Source organism: Mustela lutreola, chromosome 3, assembly GCF_030435805.1.
Source record: "Mustela lutreola isolate mMusLut2 chromosome 3, mMusLut2.pri, whole genome shotgun sequence".
In the NCBI taxonomy this organism is placed as follows: Eukaryota; Metazoa; Chordata; class Mammalia; order Carnivora; family Mustelidae; genus Mustela; species Mustela lutreola.
In genome coordinates this window covers 25583985-25611116 of record NC_081292.1, presented here as the reverse complement: position 1 = coordinate 25611116, position 27132 = coordinate 25583985, and the positions used below count along the sequence as shown (strand labels likewise).

General features: G+C 34.9%; 1 protein-coding gene across 2 annotated transcripts in view; it reads right to left on the bottom strand.

Moving 5' to 3' along the window:
* The window catches only part of CSMD3 (CUB and Sushi multiple domains 3), a 1244673-nt gene that overhangs the window by 873289 nt on the left and 344252 nt on the right, over window positions 1-27132 (bottom strand). For both annotated transcript variants that reach the window (XM_059165746.1, XM_059165745.1), the window contains exon 5: window positions 21571-21778. In XM_059165746.1, coding sequence (XP_059021729.1) covers window positions 21571-21778 — 208 coding nt within the window. The remainder of the gene's footprint in view (window positions 1-21570; window positions 21779-27132) is intronic.

The window sequence follows — 27132 nt, the reverse complement described above, 5'->3', positions numbered from 1 at the left end:
GGCCCCAAGTTCTTGAAATCTGATGATGCTGCTATTGTTGATATGGTTCCTAGAAATCTTAAGTGTTTTGAGAATTTCTCTGACTACCCTCCTCTGGTCCATTTTCCTGTTTGTAACATGAGACAGATGATTGCTGTGGGTGTCATCAAAGCAGTGGACAAGAAGGCAGCTAGAGCTAACAAGGTCACCAAGTCTGCCCAAAAAGCTTAGAAGGCTAAGTGAATATTATCCCCAACACATTCTACCCCAGTCTTAATTAGTGGTAGAAGAATAGTGTCAGAACAGTTTGTGTCAATTGGCCATTAACTTTAATAGTAAAAGATTGGTTAATAATACAAATGCATCATAAAACCTTTAAAGGGAAAGGAGAAAATTTTGTGGACCATTCGTTTGTATGTGTGTGTGTGTGTGGCAGTTTTAAGTTATTAGTTTTTAAAATCAGTATTTTAATGTAAACAGCTAACCAAAAATCTGTCACAGAGTTCTGAGATCCATTAAAATTAAATTTTAATGAGAAATATAGAAAATACTACAATCACGTAACAGAAAGGATAAAAACCATATGATGATTTCAATAGATGCAGAAACAGCATTTTAAAAGGTATGGTGTCCATTCATGATTAAAGCCCTCAACAAACTGGATTTAGAGGGAACATACTTCAACATAATAAAGCCCATATATGAAAAACCAACTGCGAACATCATACTCAATGGGAACAAACTAAGAGTTTTTCTGCTAAGGTCAGGAAGAAGACAAGGAAGGATGGCCACTGTCACCACTTCTATTGAACACAGTAATCAGACAACAAGAAGAAATAAAACACATCCAAACTGGTAAGGAAGAAGTAAAACATTCTCTATTTATAGATGACATGTTACTATATACTGAAAATCCTAAAGACTCCACTAAGAAATTATTAGAACTGATAAATGAATTTAGTAAAGCCTCAGGACACAAAATCAATGTACAGAAACCTGTTCCATTTCTATATACTAATAATGAAGCAGCAGGAAGTGAAATTAAGGAAACAATCCCATGGAAAATTGCACCAAAATAATAAAATATCTAGGAATAAACTCAGTCAAAGAAGTAGAAGATCTGTACTCTGAAAACTATAAAACACCAATGAAATAAATTAAAGATGACACAAAGAAATGGAAAGACATTCCTTGTTCACAGGTTGGAGGAAGTAATATTGTTAAAATGTCTATACTACCCCAAACAATCTACATAATGTAATCCTTACCAAAATGCCAATAGCATTTTTCACAGAGTATAACAAATAGTCCTAAAATTTGTGTAGAACCACAAAAGACCCCAAATAGCCAAAGGAATCTTGGAAAACAAAAACAAAATTGGAGGCATCACAATTCCAGACACCAAGTTATGTTACAAAGCTGTAGTACTCAAAACAATATGGTTTTGACATAAAAACTAGTACAAAAACAGATATACAGATCAATGGGACAGAATAATAACCCCAGAAATAAACACATTAATTATATGGTCAGTTTATCTTTGACAAAAGAGGAAAGAATATGCAATGGGAAAAAGACAACCTCTTTAACAAACAGTGCTGGGAAAACTGGACAGCTACATGCAAAAGACTGAAAACGGGCCACTTTCTTTCACCATACACAAAAAATAACTAGAAATGGATTAAGTACCTAACTGTGACATGATACCAGTCCTACAAGAAAGCACAGGCAGTAATTTCTCTGATATAGGCTTTCCAGGTATGTCTCCTAAGGCAAAGGAAACAAAAGCAAACATAAACTATTAGGACTACATCAAAATAAAAGCTTCTGCACAGTAAAGGAAACAATCAACAAAGCTAAAAGACAACCTACTGAATGCAAGAAAATATTTGCAAATTAAAGTGTTAGTATCCAAAATATATAAAGAATTTATATAACTCAACACTCCCAAAAAAACAAATAATCTAATCTAAAAATGGGCAGAAGAGATGAACAGACATTTCTCCAAGGAAAACACCCAGATGGCCAACAGACACATGAAAAGATTCTCAACAGGTCTTGTCATCAGGCACATCATGCATCAATGCGCATCAAAATCACAATGACATATCATCTCACACCTGTCAGAATGGGTAAAAATCAGAAGCACAAGATACAAGTGTTCACAAGGATGTGGAAAAAAAGAAACCTTTGCCCACTGTTGGTGGGAATGCAAACTGAGGTGGTCACAGTGGAAGACAGTAGGAAAGTTCCTCAAAAAGTTAAAAATAGAATTACCTTCTGATCTAGTAATTGTATTACTGGGTATTTACACCCCCCAAATTTAAAAATTAAAAAAAAAACACTACTTCAAAGAGATAATGCATCCTTATATTGCAACATTATTTACAATAGTCGAGACATAGAAGCAGTCCAACTGTTTATAGATAGATGAATGGATAAAAAAGATGAATGGATAAAGGTGTGTGTGTGTGTGTGTGTGTGTGTGTGTGTGTGTGTGTGTAGTATTATTCAGTCATAAAAAGAAACAAAATCTTGCCATTTGCAACAACATGGATGGTGCTAAAGAGTATAATACTAAGCAAAGTAAGTCAGTCAGAGAAAGACTAACACTCATATGATTTCACTCTACCAAAACAAACAAAGGAGACAAAACAGAGAGAGACAAACTAAGAAACAGACTCTTAACTACAGAGAACAAACTGATGATTACAAAAGGGGACGTGGGTGAGGGGATCGGTGAAATAGGTCAGGGGAATTAAAGAGTACATTTTACCATGATGAGTACTAAATACTATATAGAATTGTTGAATCACTATATTGTACACCTGAAACTAATAAAATACTATATGGTAACTATACTGAAATTAAAATTTTTAAAAAACTTTAAAATATAATAATTGAAAATATGCTTAAAAGACTAAAACAAAATAAGTGATAAAAATCATTTCCCAATCACAGATTCTTTATAATTTAACAGCTAGTACACTTGAGGTGTTTTGTTTCATTTGGTTTTATTTTTCTCCATCTCTACAACACCCATGGTGTAAGCGTACTATTTCCAGAGAAACTAGACAACACATTCCACACCATGAGACAAGGATTCAAAGGGAGAAAAATTTTTGTTCTTTCTCTGAAAATTTGCCACCTGGTTAGAACACAGACATGTTTATAACTTTCTTTGATACTCCATATATTATACATATTGGGATCACATGTCAGGTGGGCACCACTGAGGCAAATGTTCAAGGCTGGTTTCAACAGATTTCAATGGCTCACAATTTTCCCACAAGACTGGGATCAGGGATTAAATTTCAACCTGACTGAGCATATATCTTCATACTGAACATGAAGTATGCCTTTTCCTTCATAACTCCCTGAATCATGACTTTCTGAGGAAATCTCTTGATGTCCTATTGTGCTGCTTAGCTACTTTCACTCTCCCATCTCACAATATAAATTTCATTCCATATGACCCTTTCTTCTTCCTCTGCTCTTACATTTTTTTATATTTATATTAGTATTACTGGAACAGTTTAGTTATCTTTTTTCCTTCTTCCCAGCCAATCTTTGTTATGACAAAGAGATTTTTATTATTTATTTATTTATATTTATTTATTTATGTGTTACTATTCTTTCAGCCTAAATAGAGCCAATTGTTCCTCTAGCAAATTCTGACGTAGCTCTTCTTTTTCATTTCCCCCAAAGAATTTTGGACTGAAAACATAAATTACATGCTCCAGGTAATAAAGTTAATGATATATACAATACTGACTTGTTACCTTCTATAATGCAAGCCAAATAGATAATCATCTTGTTGAATACATAGATGGACAACTCCTGAAGATACTTGGCTTCATGAGAGATAATGAATATAAATTAATGATAAAATATCCATTATTTTCAAATAAAAAACATGTTGAATGTTATTAAGATGGTCTGTTGTTGTGCGGTTTAGTATAGGTATGGTCCAAATAAATCTCCATACCTTCCTTTATTAGATCATTTGTAGTTTGACTTTCTCAAGGGTCTTTCAACTTGTATCACTTGAACTGAAAAATCCATACCCTTTTGCAAGATTCATTCTCTGTATTGTTTCACGCTTAATCCAGGAAACAAAACAAAACAAAGAAGAAAAAGAAACGATCTGCCTTTCCTAATCAATAGGACCGTTAACTCTATTTAAAATATGTGGGTTAAGGTAGGAAGTTACGTTGAACAGAAAATGAGTGTTCAGCAAAGATCACAGTCACTGAAGCAGAGAGAGGCATTGTGGAGAAGTGTGACTTACAAGTCAAGTTTTGTACTGCTCAAACAGAAGAAGGGAATTGAAAACTAGGTTTTAAGATTTGGTTTTTATGTTTTATAAAGTTTCTTTGTAAATAATTCTACGTGTAATGGCTAATTATTTTGGTCTCCATGGCATCAAAGCACCTTTAGGATTAAGATTTGACACGAAGAGTTTTTGAGGGATATAAAACCATTTGCTGTGCAAGGAAAATTAATCAAGTTAGAAATAGGTGAGTTTCATAAGAATTATGTTAGAGGATGAAGAGAATTACAGAAGGTAACTTTCAAAAATAGTAACTTTCAAAAATAGTAACAAAAATAGTAAAGCAAGAATTGTATTTTGATCTTATGTAACTAGAATGAAACCATTCAGAAAAATATCCTGTGAAAATGAAGAAATTTGACATATTTCAAAGTTTATAAAAAAAACTCAACCTAAGCTATTTGTGCTTTAAGAAACATATATACCAGCATATGATAACATATATATATGCATATATATACATATATATCACTACAACTTTATACTCTATTTCACAGATTTTTAATTTTCAATTGTTTCTTTTTATGCAAGCTCTCAAGAATAAATGACTAACTCAGAGATAAAACATATGGATATTTTCTTTGGGTAAATACATAGTAGTGGAATTATCAGATCATATGGTATTTCTTTTTTTAATTTTTTGACTGTTTTCTTTTCTTTTAAAGATTTACTTATTTGTTTGACACACACACACACACACACACACACACAGAGAATGAACAAGCATGCACAAGCAGGGGGAACAGGAGAGGGAACTGAGCAGGGAGCCTATGTGGGGCTGGATCCCAAGACCCAAAAATCATGACAGGAGCCAAAGACAGAAACGTAACAGACTGAGCCACCCAGGCACTGCACTCCCTTTTATTTTTGAGATTTATTTATTCATTTATTCATTTATTTGACAGAGGGAGAGCGCAAGCAGAGAGAACTCCAGACTGTTTTCTGTAGTGATTATACCAGTTTACATTCCCACCAAGAGTGCACAGGTGTTCATTTTTCTCCACATCCTCCCCAACACTTGTTATTTATCTTTTTAATTCTGGCCATTCTGACATTGTATCTCATTGTGGTTATGATAATGTATAAAGGTGCTGAATCCCTATGTTGTACATCTGAAACTAACATAACACTGTACACCAAGATACTGAATTAATGAGTTAATGAATGAATGATTTAAAACTAATAGATAAAACCAGTGTACTTAGAAGAGGCAAATTCTATCAGAAATCACTTCTTTCCCTCTCCAGGCTGTATTCTATCAATACCGTCAACCACCTTCTCTACTGTCCTAACATCACATGAACCAGCAATGACATTGCCTGTCTTTTCATACTTGAATCTAAGTTGCTAAGTAGTGTTATAAAAATGTGCAAGTTCATCAGTTGTTGAAACTGCAGACTCATCTTGTAAAATTCCAACTGGATCGAAAATGCTGCCCACCAATCCTTCAATTTCCCTAGTTATTTGCATTTTGTTGTTGTTTTGTTTTCATATTCTCTATGGAAGATATTTTAAATATTCCCACTCTCTTCAAATATCCTAAACTATCACCTCCTCTCACTTTCAGCAGATGACTTTGCCTCTTTCATCAGGGGAAAAACAGAAACCAAATGCTTCTCTTGAGATAGAAATCTCAATTTCTGGTCAGTACACTTATGAAGGTAAATAGAGATACATTTGTTGCTTCATACTCTTCTCATCAAAATGGAGTGGTATTGCCTCCTGTCTAAGACTAAGTTCACAGGTTAATAAATTATGAAATAAATAGGACAAGCACTAGAATTTATGGTGATATTAAAACAAACAAACAAACAAAGATACGGGCACCTGGGTGGCTCACTCTGTTGGACATCTGTCTTCAGCTCAGGTCATGATCCCAGGGTCCTGGGATTGAGTGCCACATCAGGCTCCCTGCCATGAGAGAAGCCTGCTTCTCCCTTTCCCTTGCCTGCTGATCCTCCTGCTTGTGCTCAGTCAAATAAATAGATAAAATCTTTTTAAAAAACAGATGAGAATAAGCAAGAAGAATATTAGAGTTTGGAGTTTCAGAGTTGTAGTGGCTCTGGGTAAACTCATAGGAGTTCTTTATTAGAGAGGAGATACGGAGAGCAAGGGATAATGAAACGTATATACTAGGACTTCCTCATGGATAACAGAGACAAATGAGCCATGCTTGATTTCTGTGGATTAAATAAGATCATGAGGAGCACCGGGATGGCTCAGTGGGTTATGCCTCTGCCTTTGGCTCAGGTCATGATCTCAGGGTACTAGGATCAAGCCCCACTTTGGGCTCTCTGCTCAGCAGGGAGCCTGCTTCCCCCCCAACTCTCTCTGTCTGCCTTTCTGCCTACTTGTGATCTCTGTCTATCAAATAAATAAAATCTTAAAAAAAAAGATTATGAAATTAGTCTACATTTCATATACTCAACCTCTGGTTTACCTTTAGAGATTGTACAATTTTACAGTCTTTACAAAAAATCAGAAAATAAAAACAGTGTAATCAGACATGACATCTTCTTTCCTTTGAGGTTAAAATATATCTTTAATTAGTGCCTTCCATAATTAAAATATTTTATTTAGTTAAATGAGTGTCTGAAATTTAAAAACAGATTAGGCACTCATTTACTTCCATGTATATAGGGATATTTTAAAAATGCAAGTTATTTAATAAAGATGTAACAGTGAATTTAAGGTCTGGTTCTTAAAGGTATAAAAACATCACCAAATGATTTTTCTTCTTCACACTAATAATTAGAAGGATAACTTCAAATTTGTTATAAAAAACTCTGTAAAATAAAAAATAAATATTTTTATTTTATATATAATTCTTTATAAGTCCAAGACATGGGATACATCTAACAACTAAAGGTTCTGCACCTTTAAAAAAATCAAAGATGTTGGGGCACCTGGGTGACTCAGTGGGTTAAAGCCTCTGCCTTCGGCTCAGGTCATGATCCCAGGGTCCTGGGATCAAGCCCTGCATCGGGCTCTCTGCTCCGCAGGAAGCCTGTTTCCCTTCCTCTCTCTCTGCCTGCCTCTCTGCCTACTTGTGATCTCCATCTGTCAAATAAATAAATAAAATCTTTTTAAAAAAATAAATAAATAAAAAATAAATCAAAGTTGAAATACCCTAACTCTAAATGGACCTGGTATTGTTATAAACCCTTGAAAATGCTCTCTTGGGGTGCCTGTCTGACTCACTTGTTTAAGCGTCTGCCTTCTCTTCAGGTCATGATTCTGGGGTCCTGGGACTGAGCCCCACATCCAGCTCCACATCAGGCTCCCTGTTCTGCAGTCTGCTTCTCCCTCTGTCCCTCCTCCTTCTCATTTTATCTCTTTCTCTTTCTCTCTCTCTCTCTCTCAAATAAACAAATAAATAATGAAATCTTTTAAAAAAAGAAAATGCTTCTCTTAGTAATCTCATATTTGTGTTAATTCATCTTTCACATATCGTTAACTCTGTTGTAGCATCTATTCAACAAGCATAGAGTTTCGGTGATGCAAGATGGATAAGTTATAGAGATCTGCTCGACCACACTGCGCCTATACTTAACAATGTGATATTGTACACTTAAAATTTTGTTTAGAGGGAAGATCTCATATTAAATATTCTTACCACAATAAAAGAAGGGTAGTTCAAAATTTACAGAATCATAATAGATATTCAATCAAGTTATTTTACCCCTATGGATAAGTAGCAATATATACAACTCTAGCTTCATTCCATGTTTTAATATAATAATTGCCAGAAGAGAGTAAAAAGGAACACTTGTTTAATAGGATTAGTATCTGTGTTATTCATTTTCACAGGCTCAAGATTACAGCCAGTTTCGTTTGATTAATTTATTCTGTTTAGTTAGACAATTTATTAATCCACTAGCACAATCTTTGTGCTATTCATTACATTTATGTATACCAAATACATATGTACATGTATTATATAATTAGCTTAATTAGTTTGATGTATCATGTTAATTTGTCCTTCAACTTTTTGAATGTTTAGAAATATTTTGGCTCTGTGGGATGCTCACAGGATGGTAATATGACACAGTCACAATACTGATTAAACTAAATGTATTGCTTTAATTTCTATAGCAATGCATTGGAATCATGCCATTTAAAGATTTCCTGATTCTATACCTACAGAATGTAAATCACCAGATTTGTGTGGGAGCTGGGAAATCTGCACTTTAACAAACACCAAGGCAACTCTGATATACACATTATAAACTCCATTTGAGAAATACTACTAAATGTGGAACTATTAGCACACATGTAAAATATATATACTATATATGTCATATAAATCTCTCTTGATTTCAACCAATACTTCATGACTTCCAAATTCTTCCTACTTCAACCTATCTGATGATTAAATTATAATTAAATAAAATTAGTATTAAATTAAATATAATACCAAGTTATATATAATATGAAGATATATATAATATGTTATAATATTACATTGTTATAATTTATGTAATCATTAAGATACACATTTCCAATTTTGGGGTTGGGGGGACATAGACATTTCTGTTGGAATCCTGTGTAGCCTTCAACCATATACCCTACAAAACAAACTCATTTTTCCTCTGGTTCCAGTATACAATTAACTTGTCTTCCTGACCTTTCTATTATTATGTCTTTTCTGTCATCTAATCTGAAAAATTACAATTGATCATATAATCCTTTATTACATCTGAGAAACATAGTAACTCATTCTCTTGGTTCCAGTCTTTGATAATGATCCTTTCCCTTTATTTTAATACGTGGAGTTTCCAAATTGATTAAATTCCTCTCATAAAACCTCTGTCATGGAATAGTCCCCAACCTGATCTGACCTCTTCATTTTCTTGATCTGCCTCTCTCTAATGACTCTGATTTTTCCCACTTCCCTTCCTTTCCCAAGCAGATGTTTTAAAGGGAAGATCACTTTCACTGCCTCTACTTCCACTTCTCTTTCCTCCTGAAATTCTCTCCACTTTCTCCATCACCAATCTTTTTTAAAGATTTTATATATTTACTAGCGAGGGAGAGAGAAAGAGATAGCATAAGCAGGAAAGAGGGGCAGAGGGAGAGGGAACAGCAGGCTCCCCTCTAAGCAGGGAAACCAGTGTGGGGTTCTATCCCAAGATCCTGGATGCAGATGTTTAACTGATTTAGTCACCCAGGTTCCCTACCACCACCATTTTCTTTACTTTTCTTTCTTTTTTTTTTTTTTTCCCCACTCTAGAGGTCATTCCCCTTAACATGAACAAATAGTTTTACTGCTTTAATTTAAAAAAAAAAAAAAAAAAAAAAAGCCAGGTAGAGAGGCAACATGGCGGAGGAGTAGCCAACTGAAATGCCATCAGATCCCAGGAGTTCAGCTAGATAGGTATCAAACCATTCTGAACACCTACAAACAGGAGATAGAAGAGAAGAAGAGCAGCAAATAGGAACAGAAAATGGCCACTTTCTGAAAGGTAGGGCATGCAGAAAAATGAATCCAAAGCAACTGGAAAATAAACCACGGGGTCAGTGGCTGGCTCCTGGCAAGAGGTGGAGCAGTGGAGCACAAAATCAAAACTTTTAGAAATCTGCTCCACTGACGGATATCACTCCAGAGGCTAAGAAGGGGATGGAGCCCTCGTGGAGACAGTGTGTCTCAAGTCCTGTGGGGTCATAGAAAGATTGTGGGTGTCTGAGTGTGGGAGAGCTTCCAGGTATCGGAGTGGGAAAGCCAATTGCAGAGACATATCTGAAGAGTGGGTTTTCAGATCAGGGTAACCTTAAACTGTGATCCAAGGCACAGTTGGGCAACTGCTCTTCAAGCAGGGCCCCCACAAGTGGCAGATCCAGAGAGACTGACTTTCATCCTCCAGGACGAGCAGGAAAGCAGGTATCTGCTTTGCTTGGAGACCCCAAATGGGGTTGTGCACCAGAGATAGAAGTGTTCAGTCACAGGCTGGTTGAGCACAGAGCACAGCCAGAGACCAGGGAGACATGGGTGACTGACTGATTATCTCTGAGGGTGCACTGAGGAGTGGGGCCCTGAGCTCTCAGCTCCTCTAGGCTGGAGATTGGGAGGTGGCCATTTTCATTCCTGCCCTCCAAAGTTCTCAGAAGTGTTCAGGGAACAAAAGCTCCTAAAGTGAACCCGAACAGATTACTTAGCCTGGTCCCTGGCAAGGGCGGTGTAATTCTGCCTCGCCCAAAGACATTTGAGTATCACTACAACAGGCCCTTCCTGTAGATCAGCAAGAACATCCAGCCAAGACCAAGCTCACCAATCAAGGAGAAGAGTAGAACTCAAGAGCTAGGGGAAAGCAATGCATTGAATTCATGGCTTTTTCCTCATGAGCCTTTAGTCTTGCAAAGTTAGATTTTTTTTTTTAATTTTATTTTTTTCTTATTCTATTTTTTTAACTTTTCCTCTTTCCTCCTTTAAAGTTTCTTAACTAGTTTATCTTCATAATACCATTCTTTAAAAAAGTCTTTTTAAATCTTCATTGTTATAGTCATATTTTATCCACTCATTATATTTAACCTTATTTTTTATACTTATAGGACTTTTTTTTCTAAAAAATTTTGGGACACAATTTCTTCTAATAGACCAAAATATACCCTAATCTAGCACGTGGCTTTGTTCTAGTCTCCAGACCAAGCACATTCCCTCCTCTTTTTATTTCTTTTTCCAACCAACTTATCAATTCCTCTTTTAGAATTTTTTTAAATTTCTATATTTAGAGTCATATTCCATCCCTTCATCATGTTTACCCTTATTTTTGTATATATATGTTTTTCTTTCACTAAAATTTTGTGAGATAGTTTCTTCTAAGAAACCAAAAAAATCCAAAATCAAGTGGGTGGCTCTGTTCTATTCACCAGTCTATACGTATGTATGTATGTGTGTATGTCTATATATATATGTGTGTGTATATATATATATATATTCTTTTTTAATTTTAAATTTTTCATTTTTATATCTTTTTCCTTTTCTTCTCCCCCTTAGTTTTGGATCTCTTCTGATTTGGTTAGTGTACATTCTTCTGGGGTCTTTGCCACCCTTTCAGTAATTTATTCTCTCATTCATATATTCTTATTGGATAAAATCACAAGGCAGAAAAACGCACCACAAAAAAAAAAAAAAAAAAAAGCAGTACTGACAACTAGGGACCTAATCCAATACGGACATTGGCAATATGTAAGAACTAGAGTTCAGAACGATGATTCTCAAGGTGCTAGTTAGGCTCAAAAAAGGCATGGAAGATGTTAAAGAAACCATTTCTGGAGAAATAAAATCCATTTCTGGAGAAATAAAAGAACTAAAATCTAACAAAGCTGAAATTTAAAAAAACTATTAATGAGGTTCAATTAAAAATGAAGGCTCTTACTGCTAGGATAAATGAGGCAGAAGAGAGAATTAATGATATAGAAGACCAAATGATGGAGAATAAATGAGCTGAGCAAAAGAAGGCTCAGCTACAGGACAACAATGGGAAAGTTTGAGACATACGTGATACCATAAGACAAAACAATATTAGAATATTTGGGATTCCAGAAGAAGAAAGAGAGAGGGGCAGAAGGTATATTGGAGCAAATTATAGTAGAAAATTTCCCTAATATGGCAAAGGGAACAAGTATCAAAATCCAGGAGGCACAGAAAACCTCCCTCAAAATCAATAAAGAAAGGTCTATGTCCCATCATCTAATAGTAAAACTCACACGTCAGTGACAAAGAGAAAATCCTGAAAGCAGCTTGGGACAAGAAGTCTATAACATACAATGGTAGAAATATTGGATTGGCAGCAGACGTATCCACAGAGATCTAACAGGCCAGAAAGAACTGGCATGATATATTCAGAGCACAAAATGAGAAAAATATGCAGCCAAGACTACTATATCCAGCTAGGTTGTCATTGAAAATAGGAGACAGTAAAAAGCTACCAGTACAAAGAAAAACTAGAAGAATTTGCAAACACCAAACTATCCCTACAGGAAATATTGAAAGGGGCCCTCTAAGCAAAAAGAGAACCTGAAAGCGGTAGACCAGAAAGAAACAGAGACAATATAGAGTAACAGCCACCTTATAGGCAATAAAGTGACACTAAATTCATATATTTCAATAGTTACCCTGAATGTAAATGAGCTAAATGCCCCAATCAAAAGGCACAGGGTCTTATAATGGATAAAAAACAAGACCCATCAATATGCTGTTCCCAAGAAACTCATTTTAGACAAAGACACCTCCAGATTTAAATTGAGGGGGTGGAAAACAATTTACTATGGTAAAGGACATCAAAAAAGCTGGGGTGGCAATCCTTATATCAGATAAATTAGATTTTAAGCCTAAGACTAGAATAAAAGATAAGGAAAGATAGTATATCATACTTAAAGGGTCTATCCAACAAGAAGATTTAACAACTTTAAAGATCTATGCCCCTAACATGGGAGCAGCCAACTATATAAAGCAATTAGAAACAAAATCAAAGAAACACAGCAGCAAATAATACAATAATAGTAGGGGACTTTAACACCCCCTCAATGAAATGGATAGATATACAAGAAATGAATAATAGGAAATAAAGGCCTTAAATGTCACACTGGATCTGATGAACATCACAGATCGAACATTCCATCCCAAAGCAACAGAATAGACCATCTTCTCCAGTGTACATGAAAAATTCTCCAGAATAAATCACATCCTGGGTCAAAAATCAGGTCTTTGTTGGTACCAAAAGATTGGGGCATTCCCTGCATATTTTTGGACCACAATGGTCCAAAGCTAGGACTCAATCACAAGAGAAATGTAGGAAAGAACTCAAATACATGAAGACTAAATATCATCCTATTAAAGAATGAATGGCTCAACCAGGAAATTAAAGCAGAATTGAAAAAAATTCATGGAAACAACTGAAATGAAAACACAACTGTTCAAAATCTCTGGGACACAGCAAAGGTGGTCCTGGGAGGAAAATAAATAGTGATACAAGCCTTTCTTGAGAAACAAGACAGGTCTTAGGGACAAAATCTAACCCTACACCTAAAGGACCTGAAGAAAGAACAGCAAATAAAGCCTAAACCCAGCAAGAGAAGAGAAATCATAAAAATCAGAGCAGAAATCAATGAAATAGAAACCAAAAGAACAGTATAACAGATCAATGGAACTAGGAGCTGGTTCTTTGCAGGAATTAATAAGGCCAGACTTATCAAAAAGAAAAGAGAAAGGACCCAAATTAATAAAATCATGAATGAAAGAGGAGAGATCATAACCAACACTAAAGAAATACAAACAAGTATAAGAACATATTATGAGCAACTATACGCCAGCAAATTTGACAATCTGGAAGAAATGGATGCATTCTAGAGACAGATAAACTACCAAAATTAAACCAGAAAGAAATAGAAAACCTGAACAGACCCATAACCACTAAGGAGACTGAAGCAGTCATCAAAAATCACCCAACAAGCAAGAGCCCAGGGCCAGATGGCTTCCCAGGAGAATTCTACCAAACATTTAAAGAAGAATTAATACCTATTCTCCTGAAACTGTTCCAAAAAATAGAAAGGGAGGGAATACTTTCAAACTCATTTTCTGAGGCTAGCATTACCTTGATCCCAAAACCACACAAAGACCCCATCAAAAAAGGAGAATTACAGACCAATATCCTTGATGAAAACAGATGCAAATACTCTCACAAAATACAAGCCAATAGGATCCAACAGTATATTAAAAGAATTATTCACCATGACCAAGTGGGATGTATTCCTGGGTTGCAAGGGAGGTTCACCATCCACAAATCAATCTAATAAAAGAAAGAACAAGAACTGTTTGATACTCTCAGTAGATGCTGAAAAAGCATTTTACAATGTACAGCATCCTTTCATGATCAAAACTCTTCAAAGTGTAGGGACAGAGGGTACATACTTCAATACATCAAAGCCATCTATGAAAAACCCACAGCAAATATCATACTCAATGGGAAAAAGCTGAGAGATTTTCCCCTAGGGTCAGGAACATCGCAGGGATGTTCACTATCACCACTACTATTCAGCACAGTACTAGAAGTCCCAGCCTTGGCCTATAGACAACAAAAAGAAAAAAAAAAAAAAAGAATCCGAATTGGCAAAGAAGTCAAACTCTCACTTTTTGTAGATGATATGATATTTTATGTGGAAAACCCAAAGACTCCACTCTTAAACCTCTAGAACTCATACAGGAATTCAATAAGGTGTCAGGATATAAAATCAATGCACAGAAATCAATTGCATTTGTATACACCAACAGCAAGACAGAAGAAAGAGAAATTAAGGAGTCAATCCCATTTTCAATTGCATCTAAAGTCATAGGATACCTAGGAATAAACCTAACCAAAGAGGCAAAGAATCTGTACTCAGAAAACTGTAAAATACTCATGAAAGAAATGGAGGAAGACACAAAAAAATGAAAAAACTTTCCATGCTCATAGATTGGAAGAACAAATACTGTGAAAATGTCTGTTACCTAAAGCAATCTACATGTTTAATGTAATCCCTATCAAAATACCATCCATTTTTTTCAAAGAAATGAAACCAATAGTCCTAAAATGTATGTGAAACCAGAAAAGATCCCAAATAGCCAGAGGAATGTTGAAAAAGAAAGCGAAAGTCAGTGGCATCACTATTTTAGATTGTAACTCTATTACAAAGCTATCCTCATCAAGATAGTATGGTACTGGCACAAAAACAGACACACAGATCATTGGAGTAGAACAGAGAGCCCAGAAATAGACCCTCAACTCTATGGTCAAGTAATCTCCAACAAAGCAGGAAAGAATGTCCAATGGAAAAAAGACAGTCTCTTCAACAAACAGTGGTGGGAAAATTGGACAGCCACATGCAGAAAAATGAAACTGGACCATTTCCTTACACCACACACAAAAATAGACTCAAAATGGATGAAAGACCTCAATGTAAGAAAGGAATCTATCAAAATTCATGAGAAGAAAGGAATCCATTAAAATCCTTGAGGAGAACACAGGCAGCAACTTCTTTGACTTCAGCCATAGTAACTTCTTAGAAACAAAGATAAGGGAAGCAAGGCCAATAATGAAATATTGGGACCTCATCAAGATCAAAAGCTTTTGCACAGCAAAGGAAACAGTCAACAAAACCAAAGACAACTGACTGAATGGAGAAGATATTTGCTAACAATATATCAGAATAAGAGCTAATATTCAAAATCTATAAAGAACTTATCAAACTCAACAGCCACAGAACAAACAATCCAATCAAGAAATGGGCAGAGGATATGAACAGACATTTCTGCAAAAAAGACATCCATATGGCCAAGAGACACACGAAAATGTGCTCCACATCGCTCGGCATCAGGGAAATACAAATCAAACCCACAATGAGATGCCACATCACACCACTCAGAATGGCTAAAATTCACAAGTTAGGAAAAGACAGATGCTGGCAAGGATGTGGAGAAAGGGGAGCCTTCCTATTCTGTTGGTGGGAATGTAATCTGATACAGCCACTCTGGAAAACAGTATGGAGGTTCCTCAAAAAGTTGAAAATAGATCTATCCCACCACCCAGCAATCACACTACTGGGCATTTACCCTAAGGATACACATGTAGTGATCTGAAGGGACATGTGCACCCAAATGTTTAGAGCAGCAATGTCCACAATATCCAAACTACAGAAAGAACCTAGATGTGCATCAACGGATGAATGGATAAAGAAGAAGTGGTGTATATATATACAATGGAATACTATGCAGCCATCAAAAGAAATGAAATCTTGCCATTTGCAATGATGTGGATGGAACTAGAAGGTATTATGCTGAGTGAAATAAGTCAATCAGAGAAAGAGAATTATCACATGATCTCCATTATATGAGGAATTTGAGAGGCAGAGTGAGGGTTTTGGGGTAGGGATGGACAAAATGAAATAAGATGTGATCAGGAGGGAGACAAATCATAAGAGACTTTTAATCTCACAAAACAAACTGAGGGTTGCTGGGTGGAGAGAGTGTTTGGAGAGTGGTTGGGTTATGGATATTTCAGAGGATATATGATATGGTGAGTGCTGTGAAGTGTGTAAGTCTAATAATTCAGAGACCTCTACCCCTGGGGCAAATAATACATTATATGTTAATAAAAATAAATAATAAAAAATCAAAATATTAAGCCAAACAAAGAACAAAAACCAAAAGTGAAAAAATAATCTTTTGGCTTTATTTCCTCCTTTAGTCCTATTTCTTTGTTCACCTTTGCTTGCAAAAGTCCATGAAAGACTTATTTGTACTAATTGCGTGTAATTTCTCTTCTCTAAAAAGCTCTTAAAACCACATCAGTAAAATAGTCAACTACAAAACTCCTTTCATCACAGTAACCAATAACTTCCATATTATGAAATCCAGCAATTACTTTTGGAACTCATCTTATTAGCAGATCATCAAATTTGACACAATTGATCAGTTACTTCTTCCTATGTTTTCTTCATTTGGCTTCCAGAGAACCACACTTTCCTGGTATTCCTCCTATCTCATCAACATTCCTTTTTGAACACTTCACTTGTTCTTCCTAGTTTTCCTGACTTTTGGAGTGTCCCAGAACTCAGTTTTTAGCCTTTTATTTTCTTTTGCTTTTTTTTCTTTTAATTTAACAATAACGTCCAATTCTAAACTTCCAAATTTAGTTCTCCACCCCACACCTTTAACTCTGAACTAATACCTTTGTATATTCAACTGCCTCCTTGAAATTGTCACCAAAGTACTTACTAGCTATCTCAAACTTAACATGTTCAGAGTTCAGTTTCATTTAATCTTTCCATAAGTGTAATCAAAAGTCTTCCCAATATCAGTGGATATTTCATCCTGTCAGGTCTTCAAAAACCTTAGAGCGAGCCTTACTTCTTAGAGCTATTGTTGCCTCTTCTTTTTCTTGAACTTCACATCTCATCAGGAAATTCACTTAACTTTATCTTGAAAGTCTGATAAATTTCATCATCTCCACTGCTATTTCATAATCCTAACAATTAAATTATCTTACCTAACTTACTGCACATAATGTCTATCTTTCTCCTAGTTTGGTCACTAGTGTGCTCAAAACCCTTTAATGACTCCCCATTTCACTTAGACTAAAAGCCAAATATGGGTCTTGAGTTGGGCTCCATTAATTATTATTTTTTCTACCGCTTTCTCACATGCAACTTTTTTGCAGCCACATGACCTAGTAGCTATTCCTTTAACAGAAAGAGCTCCACTCTGGATTATGTATTTTGCTTTAAATGCATTTCTCTCAGGACAGTTTATTGCTGAGATTTCTGGTTGGGTAATGCCCTTCCTTTAAGACTTTGCTCAAATCTCAACTTCTCATTTAGGTAACCTCCATCATACCACAATTGCTTTACTTACCTCTCCTAAACCTACCTCACCTTTTCTTTCTTACCATTCTCTGGACAGAATGTGTCATTAATTTATTTATATTGTTTATTGTCTCTTTTTCCCTGATAGAGCATACATTTATGCAAAAGCAAGCCCCTCCATTACTTTAGTTGCTGATGCCCTAAGAACAATGTCTGCCATGCAGTAGATATCCAATAAATAATTCCTGAATGATCACAGAATGAATGGAATTCTAGAAAGAAACAAAAGATTAAGTTTGAAAACAATTTTAAAGAGTATCTAATCCAACTCTCCAACCCAAACTTTGTAAGTAAGGTAATATCTAATTACTTTCCACCTCATTGCCCCTATTGTAGCACCTAGGCAGGTAATGCCAAATGCTATTTTAGTGTTGAGAGAAGTCTTGAACGTTTCAGAGGAAATAATTGCATCTACCAACAAACAGTCAAAGCTGAAACTGGAACTTGATTTTCTTTGTGCTATGTCATTTTTCATTTCATTGCAATGCAATCAGTTGACATTGACTAGGCCTCATAAACTTTTATCATCCAGTAATAATTGACTGGATTCACTGCACTCCTGTTGGATCACACAGCGGTGCTGCTGACTATTGTTTAACAAACTAGAACTTACTGATTTACAATACACAGCTTGCAAGAAAGGCACTGGCAGGTAGTACTCTCTGGGCTGCACGATTATTGGGCTGGCTTGGTCATGTTGCCAAAGTTAAACACAGGCTATGCAAGGCTTGTCTCACTGCCTGAACTTCAGGGAAAAAAAATTAAAGTACAGTAGCCAATACCAAGTCCCCAGTCCTTGAGTGAGGGACCTGAAGTCAAAAGAACCATTTATAATTTTTATGAAAAGAATATGCGTGTCTCCCTTACTCATATTCTCCTTTGAATTCCATTATGAGTTGAAAACATTATATGAGCAATGCATAGGATGAACCAATGAATACCACCTGAAACATATGTTCTCATTTTCATGACCATAAATTAAAAAGACATGAGAACATTAAATGGTTTAAAGGAATTAGAGGGCCAGGATTAGACTTAAATTTTTAATTACTCACAGATCATTTTATACATCAATTCCATGCCTAATACAATGAAAACAAATCCTGTTTTGTCACAGTGAAGTGGCTATACACAGTATTATTAATTTACTGACACTATGTATCTTCAAACTAGCATTTATGGAAATATAGTTTGGGTGTTTGTGTAACTTTCTAGAAAATTTCTAAATGAACTTATTGTTATTATTTTATCTATATCTATATCTATATCTATATCTAGGATTCGGACAAGTCACCTAAACATTTACTGTGTTGTAGTCTGGACTCCTGGAACCAAACTGAGAGTTAGAGAAGAGAGGGAGATGGGGAGATGGAGTAACTGGGTGATGAGTATTAAGGAGGGCACATGTGGTGATCAGTATTGGATGTTATACACAATTAATGAATCATTGAATACTACATCAAAAAGTAATGGTGTACTATTATGCTGGCTAATTGAACATAATAATAATAAAAAATAAAAATAAATAAAAAATAAATAACAGTAAAACAATAAATTCTCTGTTACTGTTTTCTTCCTAACAAAGAGGGAAAAAAGTAAAGTGTCCCAGTGCCATTTAATTAGAAAATTCAGAAAAGAGCAATTTGTGGATCTGATGCTATTATTGGACAAGCTACATTGTTCTAGAAACTCAGAAGCAAAAATAGATGTTCATATAGAAATGTACAAATCCTTACTAAGAATGCACAATCTGAAAAGAGAATGACTACATGAACATAAATAGGATATTATGATCCCCAAAATAAATGTGTTTGTTTCTAGACAAATTTGCTGGTTTCCAGAGCTCAGTGGAAATGAAGAAATGTTTTCTTGAATTTCCTTCTTTATATCTAGTAATCAAATATTTGGGGAGTTTAAAAACTCAGATTTTTAATGGAATCAGTTGCATACTAAAAGATAGTACAATTATTGGAAAATTCCTGGCATTATCATCTACCTTGATATGACTCCAATATTTATCACTGTACAAGTAGCAATTTCTAAAACAAGAGTTTTTGAATTTGCTAACATTTTAAACCTAGATTCTGCTGGGTCTCATTGCACTCGGGCAAGAAATTATCATGGGAAGTGTTAATGTTATGTAACTCTGAGTATTGACAGCCTGAGGGTAGAAGAGAAAACAAGCAAACAAAAAAAGTGGGTATGGCTAGTGTGTAACTTTTGTCTTACCTTCAAAGGAATATATTAGGATGACAGATCCACATGGTGCTTTTGCTAAATCCCAGATAACTATAAATATATATATGTGTATACATATACATATATATGTGTATACACATATATATATTTATTTAAACATTTACTTAGTGTCCTTTCAGCAGCAACCCACGATATTTTCTCTTCTTTCCTCACAATTTCCTTCTCTGGTCTGTGTGACACTTTATTCCTCCTGCATCTCTAAATGTACTTCCTCTGTGCCCTTTGCAGGATAATCCTGCTAAGCCTGGGCTTTATATCCTGCTGTTGGTGCTCAGACTCAGTCCTAGTTCTCTCGCTCCTTCTCACTCCTCTAGCTAGCCAATATTATTGATGCTTATTTGTTCAATTACCTTAGATATCAACTACATCCTATCAGTTATGTTTTGATGCAGAACTCCTGAGTCATATAGACAGACATAGTTGTCTACAGATGGCTGTAATGGATCATCTCAAAGTAACCTTAAGCTAAATAGATATTAAACAATAATTCTTAATATTCGTAGCATTCTCACTCCAAATTTGACCTTCCTTCAACAATTCCAAATCAGTGATTATCTCTACTGGTTTACCAACGTGGCAAGTCAGGAAATGATGTTTTATTTTAACACTACCTTCTTTTTACTCCTCAACCCCCTAAAGTCCTTTTCATTATGCCTCCTTAAATACCTTTTAACTTATTCTACTTTATTCTACTGCTTTATCTCCATCAATATCATTCTAATCCAGGCTACCATGATTTCTTCTTGGGTATAGCAATCACTTCTTCCTATAGCTAATTGAGCCTCACTTCAAATCAATCTTTGCACTTAGTAAGAATAATCATTTGAAAATTCACACCTCTTCATGTAATTGTATTTGATAAAACCCTTTAATATAGTCCCTCTGTTCTTGTCAAATCCTTTACATGGCTTAAAATGCCCATTCCAGTCTAGTGTTTACCAACTGCCTTACTATCAGTCTCATCACTCTTCACTCAGTGACTGATTCACAATCTACTTTACACTTCTATCCTATCAATGTATTCAGATTTTTAAAATAGTGTAATGAAATATTTTCTCCTAAAAATATTATACCACAAAAGCATATTCTGAAAATTCTGCAGTTGCCATGAAACCATGACTTCAAGTCTGTAAAAAACAGACCATACTACCCCAGATCATAATGTTTAATTTTTGCCTTCAGATAACAGATTGAATAAAAGAACTATCTACAAAAACAAAGGCAAATTATTTTCCAGACTATTCAAATCATTTGAAAGGAACCACCAACTGTGGACTGGCATGCTAAGAACATAGCTATAGATTACATTTGGAACTTTTCTTATAAAAGTTATTCTTAAGCCACATTACTTTTCAATGACTGATAATTAAATATTGATGGAAAGTTTCATCCTTCAGGATTCCAATCTATTTGATGTATTAGTACCCTTATCTTCAAAAATATCCCTCAGCTTTGACAGTTGCCCCTTACAATTTTCCTGCCACTCTAAGTTCTTTTAAATAACTAGACCTTTAAAGGCCCTTACACAGCTGTTCTTGGATCCCCAGTCAGCCTTAGGCAATGACATTGATGTTAGGTTAGAACAGAAGCTATTTACTTACCATATTGTAGGTGGCTCAGAACCTTCTATTTCTAAGTAATCATACTTTTCTTCCATTTGGAAATCAGTAAATATGAGTGAAATTGTATCCCCAGGCTCTGCTACAATGGTCCAAGTGCAATCAGCATTGTTATGGTACTCATTAGGAAAACTAGGGCTTGAAATGATGCCACTGGATCCTCTCATCGTTCCTCCACATGCATCTTCAGCTGTTAAAAACAAGAACAAGATGTCCAGTTATAAGTCATTAAGAAAAATGAAATTAAAACAATTCTGTTGACAGTTTTGGATAAAAACAGCAATCCAAATATTGTGACACAAAGTACATAGCATATTAATAAAGATTAAATAAAATGAGAAGTCCATGAAAACATTTTAAACACATATATAAATATAAACCATATCTTTATAATTTTATAATCATTAGTTAAAATATCAATGAAAGTAAGTAAAAATCTAAAGTTCTATTAGATCTCAGGATAACAGGACCAAGATTTCTTTTTCATTGATTAGGTGAGGAAATGAATAAAACAAAACCAAATTTGTTCTTAAGGTCTGTTATGGGAAATATTTAATCACTTTGTACACATTCATGGTAGGCTGAGTTTTATTTTTATTTTTTTAATGTAGGTATGTACAAAATAAATAATTTAAGAGAAAATATAATTTTTGTCAGTGACATTTTTCAAAAGCTTTTGAAAGTATTTGTGAAATTATACTTTAAATAAAGATACACTGAGGAGCCTGTGTGTCTCAGTTGGTTGGATGTCCGACTCTTGATTTTGGCTTGGGTCATGATCTCCAGGTTCTGGGACTGAGCCTCACGTTGGGCTCCACACCAGGTCTGGAATCTGCCTGTGATTCTCTCTCTCCCTTTCCCTCCCCTCCTTCCCCCACTTGCATGCATGCTTCAGCACTCTTTCTCTCTCTAAAATAAATAAAGTCCTTAAAATACATCACTTTTCTAGGAAACTTTAGAGAGAAATAATATAGTAATTAATATATCTTTGGTAATGTATTCCTTATAACTCCGCCAAATAATGTAAACATATTTTGCTAGGTATTTATGTGATATATGTATTTACAATGTTATAAATAACTGTGTACTGGCTTTACATTAGGACCTATGGTTCCCATTTTCCAAACAGGGCTCATGGGTTCTCCACAAGTCTACTTTTGGCCAATGGTGTATGCTAACAGAGGGAATACTTGACCATCTATGTTTAGTGTGAGATGGGTAAGATAAAGTTCCTTGTTTTATAAAGACATTGAAACTATAAAATTTGTCTTGACATAACACTGTTTAGGAAAGTCACATTAATAGGTTACTAGTTTACTTGTACAGTAAACTGTCTCAAGATCTAGGCAGTAACCTTGAGATACTCAGAAAGTTCCATCAATTTTAATCAAATGTTAGAGGGAGAAAATTGGCTCTATAATGACCAAATATTATTTGGTGTAATGACTTATACTCCATAACTTTACTAGAGATGGACAGCACCCTGTTTTAACTCCATAATGGGCCAGTGATAGCAAAATGCTTTGGTACCAGGAACATTATCACTATACTATATATATCAAATAACATTAGCTTCTTCCTGTTACTTTTTATGTATTTAACTATGTAATTCATAAATTGAAAACAGAAGTTTATTACTCTTAACAGATACTTAACTTTTATCACCCACTATTGTAAAAGTTATATTTATTTTCATTGCATGCCCTTTCTATATTTTTAAGTTTTGGGGGTTAATTAGAAAGAGGAAGTGGTCCTATCTAGACTATGAGGCATATTACTACAATTTTCTTGACAGAACACCCAGTGTCTTCCCTCAGTATCTTAACATTAACCTATGGTAAGCATGTCCTTCTGTAGCTTACCCTGACCCCAAACTACCTCTACTCTTTGTCTTCTCAGTACCAACTCCAAGATTGGGTAGCACTTTGGAAATAAAATGTTACACTATCATGTATTTGTAGTATAACTAGTACACAGCCTATTCAAACCATAGCTCTATGAGCTATTTATTTCCATGGCTCTAGATACAATCCCAGGTAAACATATATTTCAGTTAACATAAAAATTTTTAAAAATCCTTTTTTATTCAAAAATCTCAGTTCATTGATTAGCATGTCTAGTGCTGGGTACTTACAAAATAATTGACTTCTTTGGGTTAAGTTTCTTTGCTCTCCCTAGTTTGGGCTTGTGGCAGATGGGGCAAATACAAGGCAGAACAATGAGCTCTTCTTCTCTGTTCTCCCTCCTAGTACTTTTGTTCATATTCCTCTACTCACTGAGCATTCTGTGATTCTTCCTGGAGTTGGTTGTAGAAGAGATTGGGGGACATGAATTGTTTTACTTGTCTGAAAATTATTTGCTACCATTTTCTAGGATTTTTAGCAGATGATTAAGGAAAGATGGTTCTTTTGCTCATGAACCTTTATGGGATCCTCAGGGGTGTCCCATTCAGTTCCCTTGTTGTGGGGGAATGTGTCTATCTGTTTGGCTGCCTCCATTTCTCCCTTACAACATGGATATAGAATAATTTACTTCCATCTTCTTTCCAACTACATCTCCTTATTTTTCCAGGTGGGCCTCTTGGGAAGGATCTAAGACAATTCAAGAGAACTCCCTCACAAAAGTCCTGTGTTTGGTAAAATGAAAACATACCTCATTTATTCATCCTCTGTGGAAATGAGGTTTTTCTCAACTGCAGCCTTATGACTTTACCATCAACATTTAAGTATTTCAACCATGGTTTAATAATAATATACTGTTTCCCCAAACCTACAGGTCACACAAATCAGTTTCTTTGCATGGTTTCCTTGAAGTTTCTGCAAGCTCACAGAAGAGAGAAATCAACCCAAACTCCTAATACAGGAGATGGATCACAATTTGTATAATAGCTCTCTCTAGGGACATTTTTAATTTACAGCAAAATAACCTCAATCTGAAAGTATGAATGACTTATACTTAAAAACAAGATGGTAATGCAGATCTTCCAACACTGAAACCAACATTCTTGCCAATTCTCATATCAAGTTCTTTGTTATGCACTCCTGTTTATCTCTTATCTCTATATAGATACTGTCATAGAATCAGCATCTGACAAAATCATGAAATAGGTAATTTACTTTTGTATGGGTTAGATATATAACAGTTTGGCTAGGTGGCCCTACTTGAATGTTATAATCTTTGCATTGTGATTTGGCCTAGTTTTAATACTATATTTGTAAAAGCCAATACATTTCCTATAATCATAGATTGTTGTAGCAAATGATATTACATAAACTAATTTTTTTTTAATTTTATAACAGAGTTGGAAAAAGTGGAAGGCAGCATTAGAATAAGCCATAAAACCCTTAAATCCAGTGCTGCACTTTCTCTGCTGAGTAACATTGCCTGGTCACGGGTCAAAGTGAGTTGGTCTTTGAGTTCATTTGGCACCACCCTGTCCTAGCCACTAGGCTTGCCTGCTGGATTAATGTTGCCTGCAAGATCTTTTGTCCAGCAGTTCACAGAAAGAGCAGAGTCACTAAGTTTGTTCACGAGAACCACTTTTTAACAGATTCCAGACACATAAGGGATCATGTTGGTTATTTGTACAAATCTGTGAATTTTGAAGTGAATTCATTTAGCCATCTGTTCAAAACATATCCATTGTGATCTATGAGGTACCAAGGGGGACTGTGTTAGTGTCTCAGGCTATAGTGATGATCAAAACTTAGAATAATCTCTAACTTCATTGAGCATCCTGTCCAGTAGAGTGTGAGGTTCTAACTTTAAGGACAAACACTTAAAGTTATATTTCTGTCAGGCACTGTGAATAAAAAGCATTTAGTACTGATGTCATATGGTGGTCTTTGAACTAATTAGGGAATTCAGGAACACAGACTCTCCGAGGAAGTGATTGGAACACTGGGTGTTATATATAAACAATGCATCTTGGAACACTACATCAAAAACTAATGACCTACTGTATGGTGACTAACATAACTTAATTAAAAAAAACTTTAAACATTTTAAAAAAGAACCTGAAACTTCAGATTTGAAACCTGAAAGGTGAATAGTAATCATTAACTAGATGAGAAGCAGAAGGAAATGGGTTCTGAATAGGTATACTGAAACTTTCACTGGAGAAAGCCGGCATTCTCCAAACAAAAAGAAAATCCGTGCTGTTTCCAAGATAGTGGGGGGCTATGTGGTACTAAATACAGTTAGTTGGAAGGGCAGCTAGGGCCTAGACCTCATAGAACCTTTCCAACAAGCTTTTGGAAATTCTTTAGAGCTATGGAAAGTTATTGATGGGTTTCGGCAGAAATGACATGATTTGATTTGGGTTTTGAAAATATCGTTCTGATAGCTCTTTGGAGTTGACAGAAAATAGCAGATCAGATTAAGGGGTTGGATCAAGAGTTCAGGCAAATTTTTCCATGCTTTGTTGCTTCCTCGAGATAAATAATCTCTTGTTTTCAGTGTTGTAGTGTATTTTTACCTCAGTTCTTCAAAAGATTAGTTTGATCTCTGTAGGCATTTGGGAATAAATAGCATCATGACCAAATAAATTAGAATACTCTTCTTAGGCCTATTTTTAAGAATATTTTTTTCATCTAAAGAGTAAAGCAATATGATTGACTATCTTGGATTTATCTTGTAGTTAACTAGAAGTTGTGTTGGCTTCAAAATGTGGTTACTTATCACATACAGAATATAGTAGATACTAAAAAGGTTGGTTATTTCTCTATTCTTGTTCTAAGACAAGTGCATAGGTTGTAAGATTGAAAGTATGCTATTTTAAAAATATACTGGATGATGGAAAGTTGCATGTTAAGAAGCTTGCAGTCAATTTATTGTAAAACAGGAAGAAAACAACCAGTTTAGCCAATAAAATCAATGAAGAAAATGTGGTCTTTTAAGAATAAGCTTTTTTTTTTTTAAATAATTATTCTGACTTGGGACTTACTCCAACAGCAAGGGGAAAATACTATTAACTCTCTTTAATTCTTAATGTACTAAAATCTATTGATAAAAACTATGGCTGTTAAATTTAAAATTCTATTAAACCTAATTTTTCTTGTTTGTAATAATTAAAACATCATCAAATAACTTCTACTTCTTTAAAATAACTGAATTTATGTAAACTTGGTAAACAATCTCTTTAATCTCTCACCGATACAGCAGGGAGAAAAGTCACAAATAAATTTAAAAATTAGTTGTATTTAAGGGCAAATATTAAGAAAAAAAGTTTAATATTTTTCCACAAATATATTTTTCCTAAAATTAAATTTTATTTACTTTCCATGTCTGTGACACTCATTTATATACTGAAAATATATATTGGTTAGGAGATGATACGTTTCATTTAAGATCTTGTAAATTGGAACTGCCACAAAACATGACAGTAAAAAAAAAAGCATCAAAAAAAATACGCTAACACTTGAAACAGTTTTTTGTAGTACATCTTTGCAGATATTGATCTCATACTGTGCTCTGTCCTACTATAAGTTTCTTTTGAAATAACTTAGAGATGGGGGTACAGGGGTGTTAGGAAATAGGTTTGTT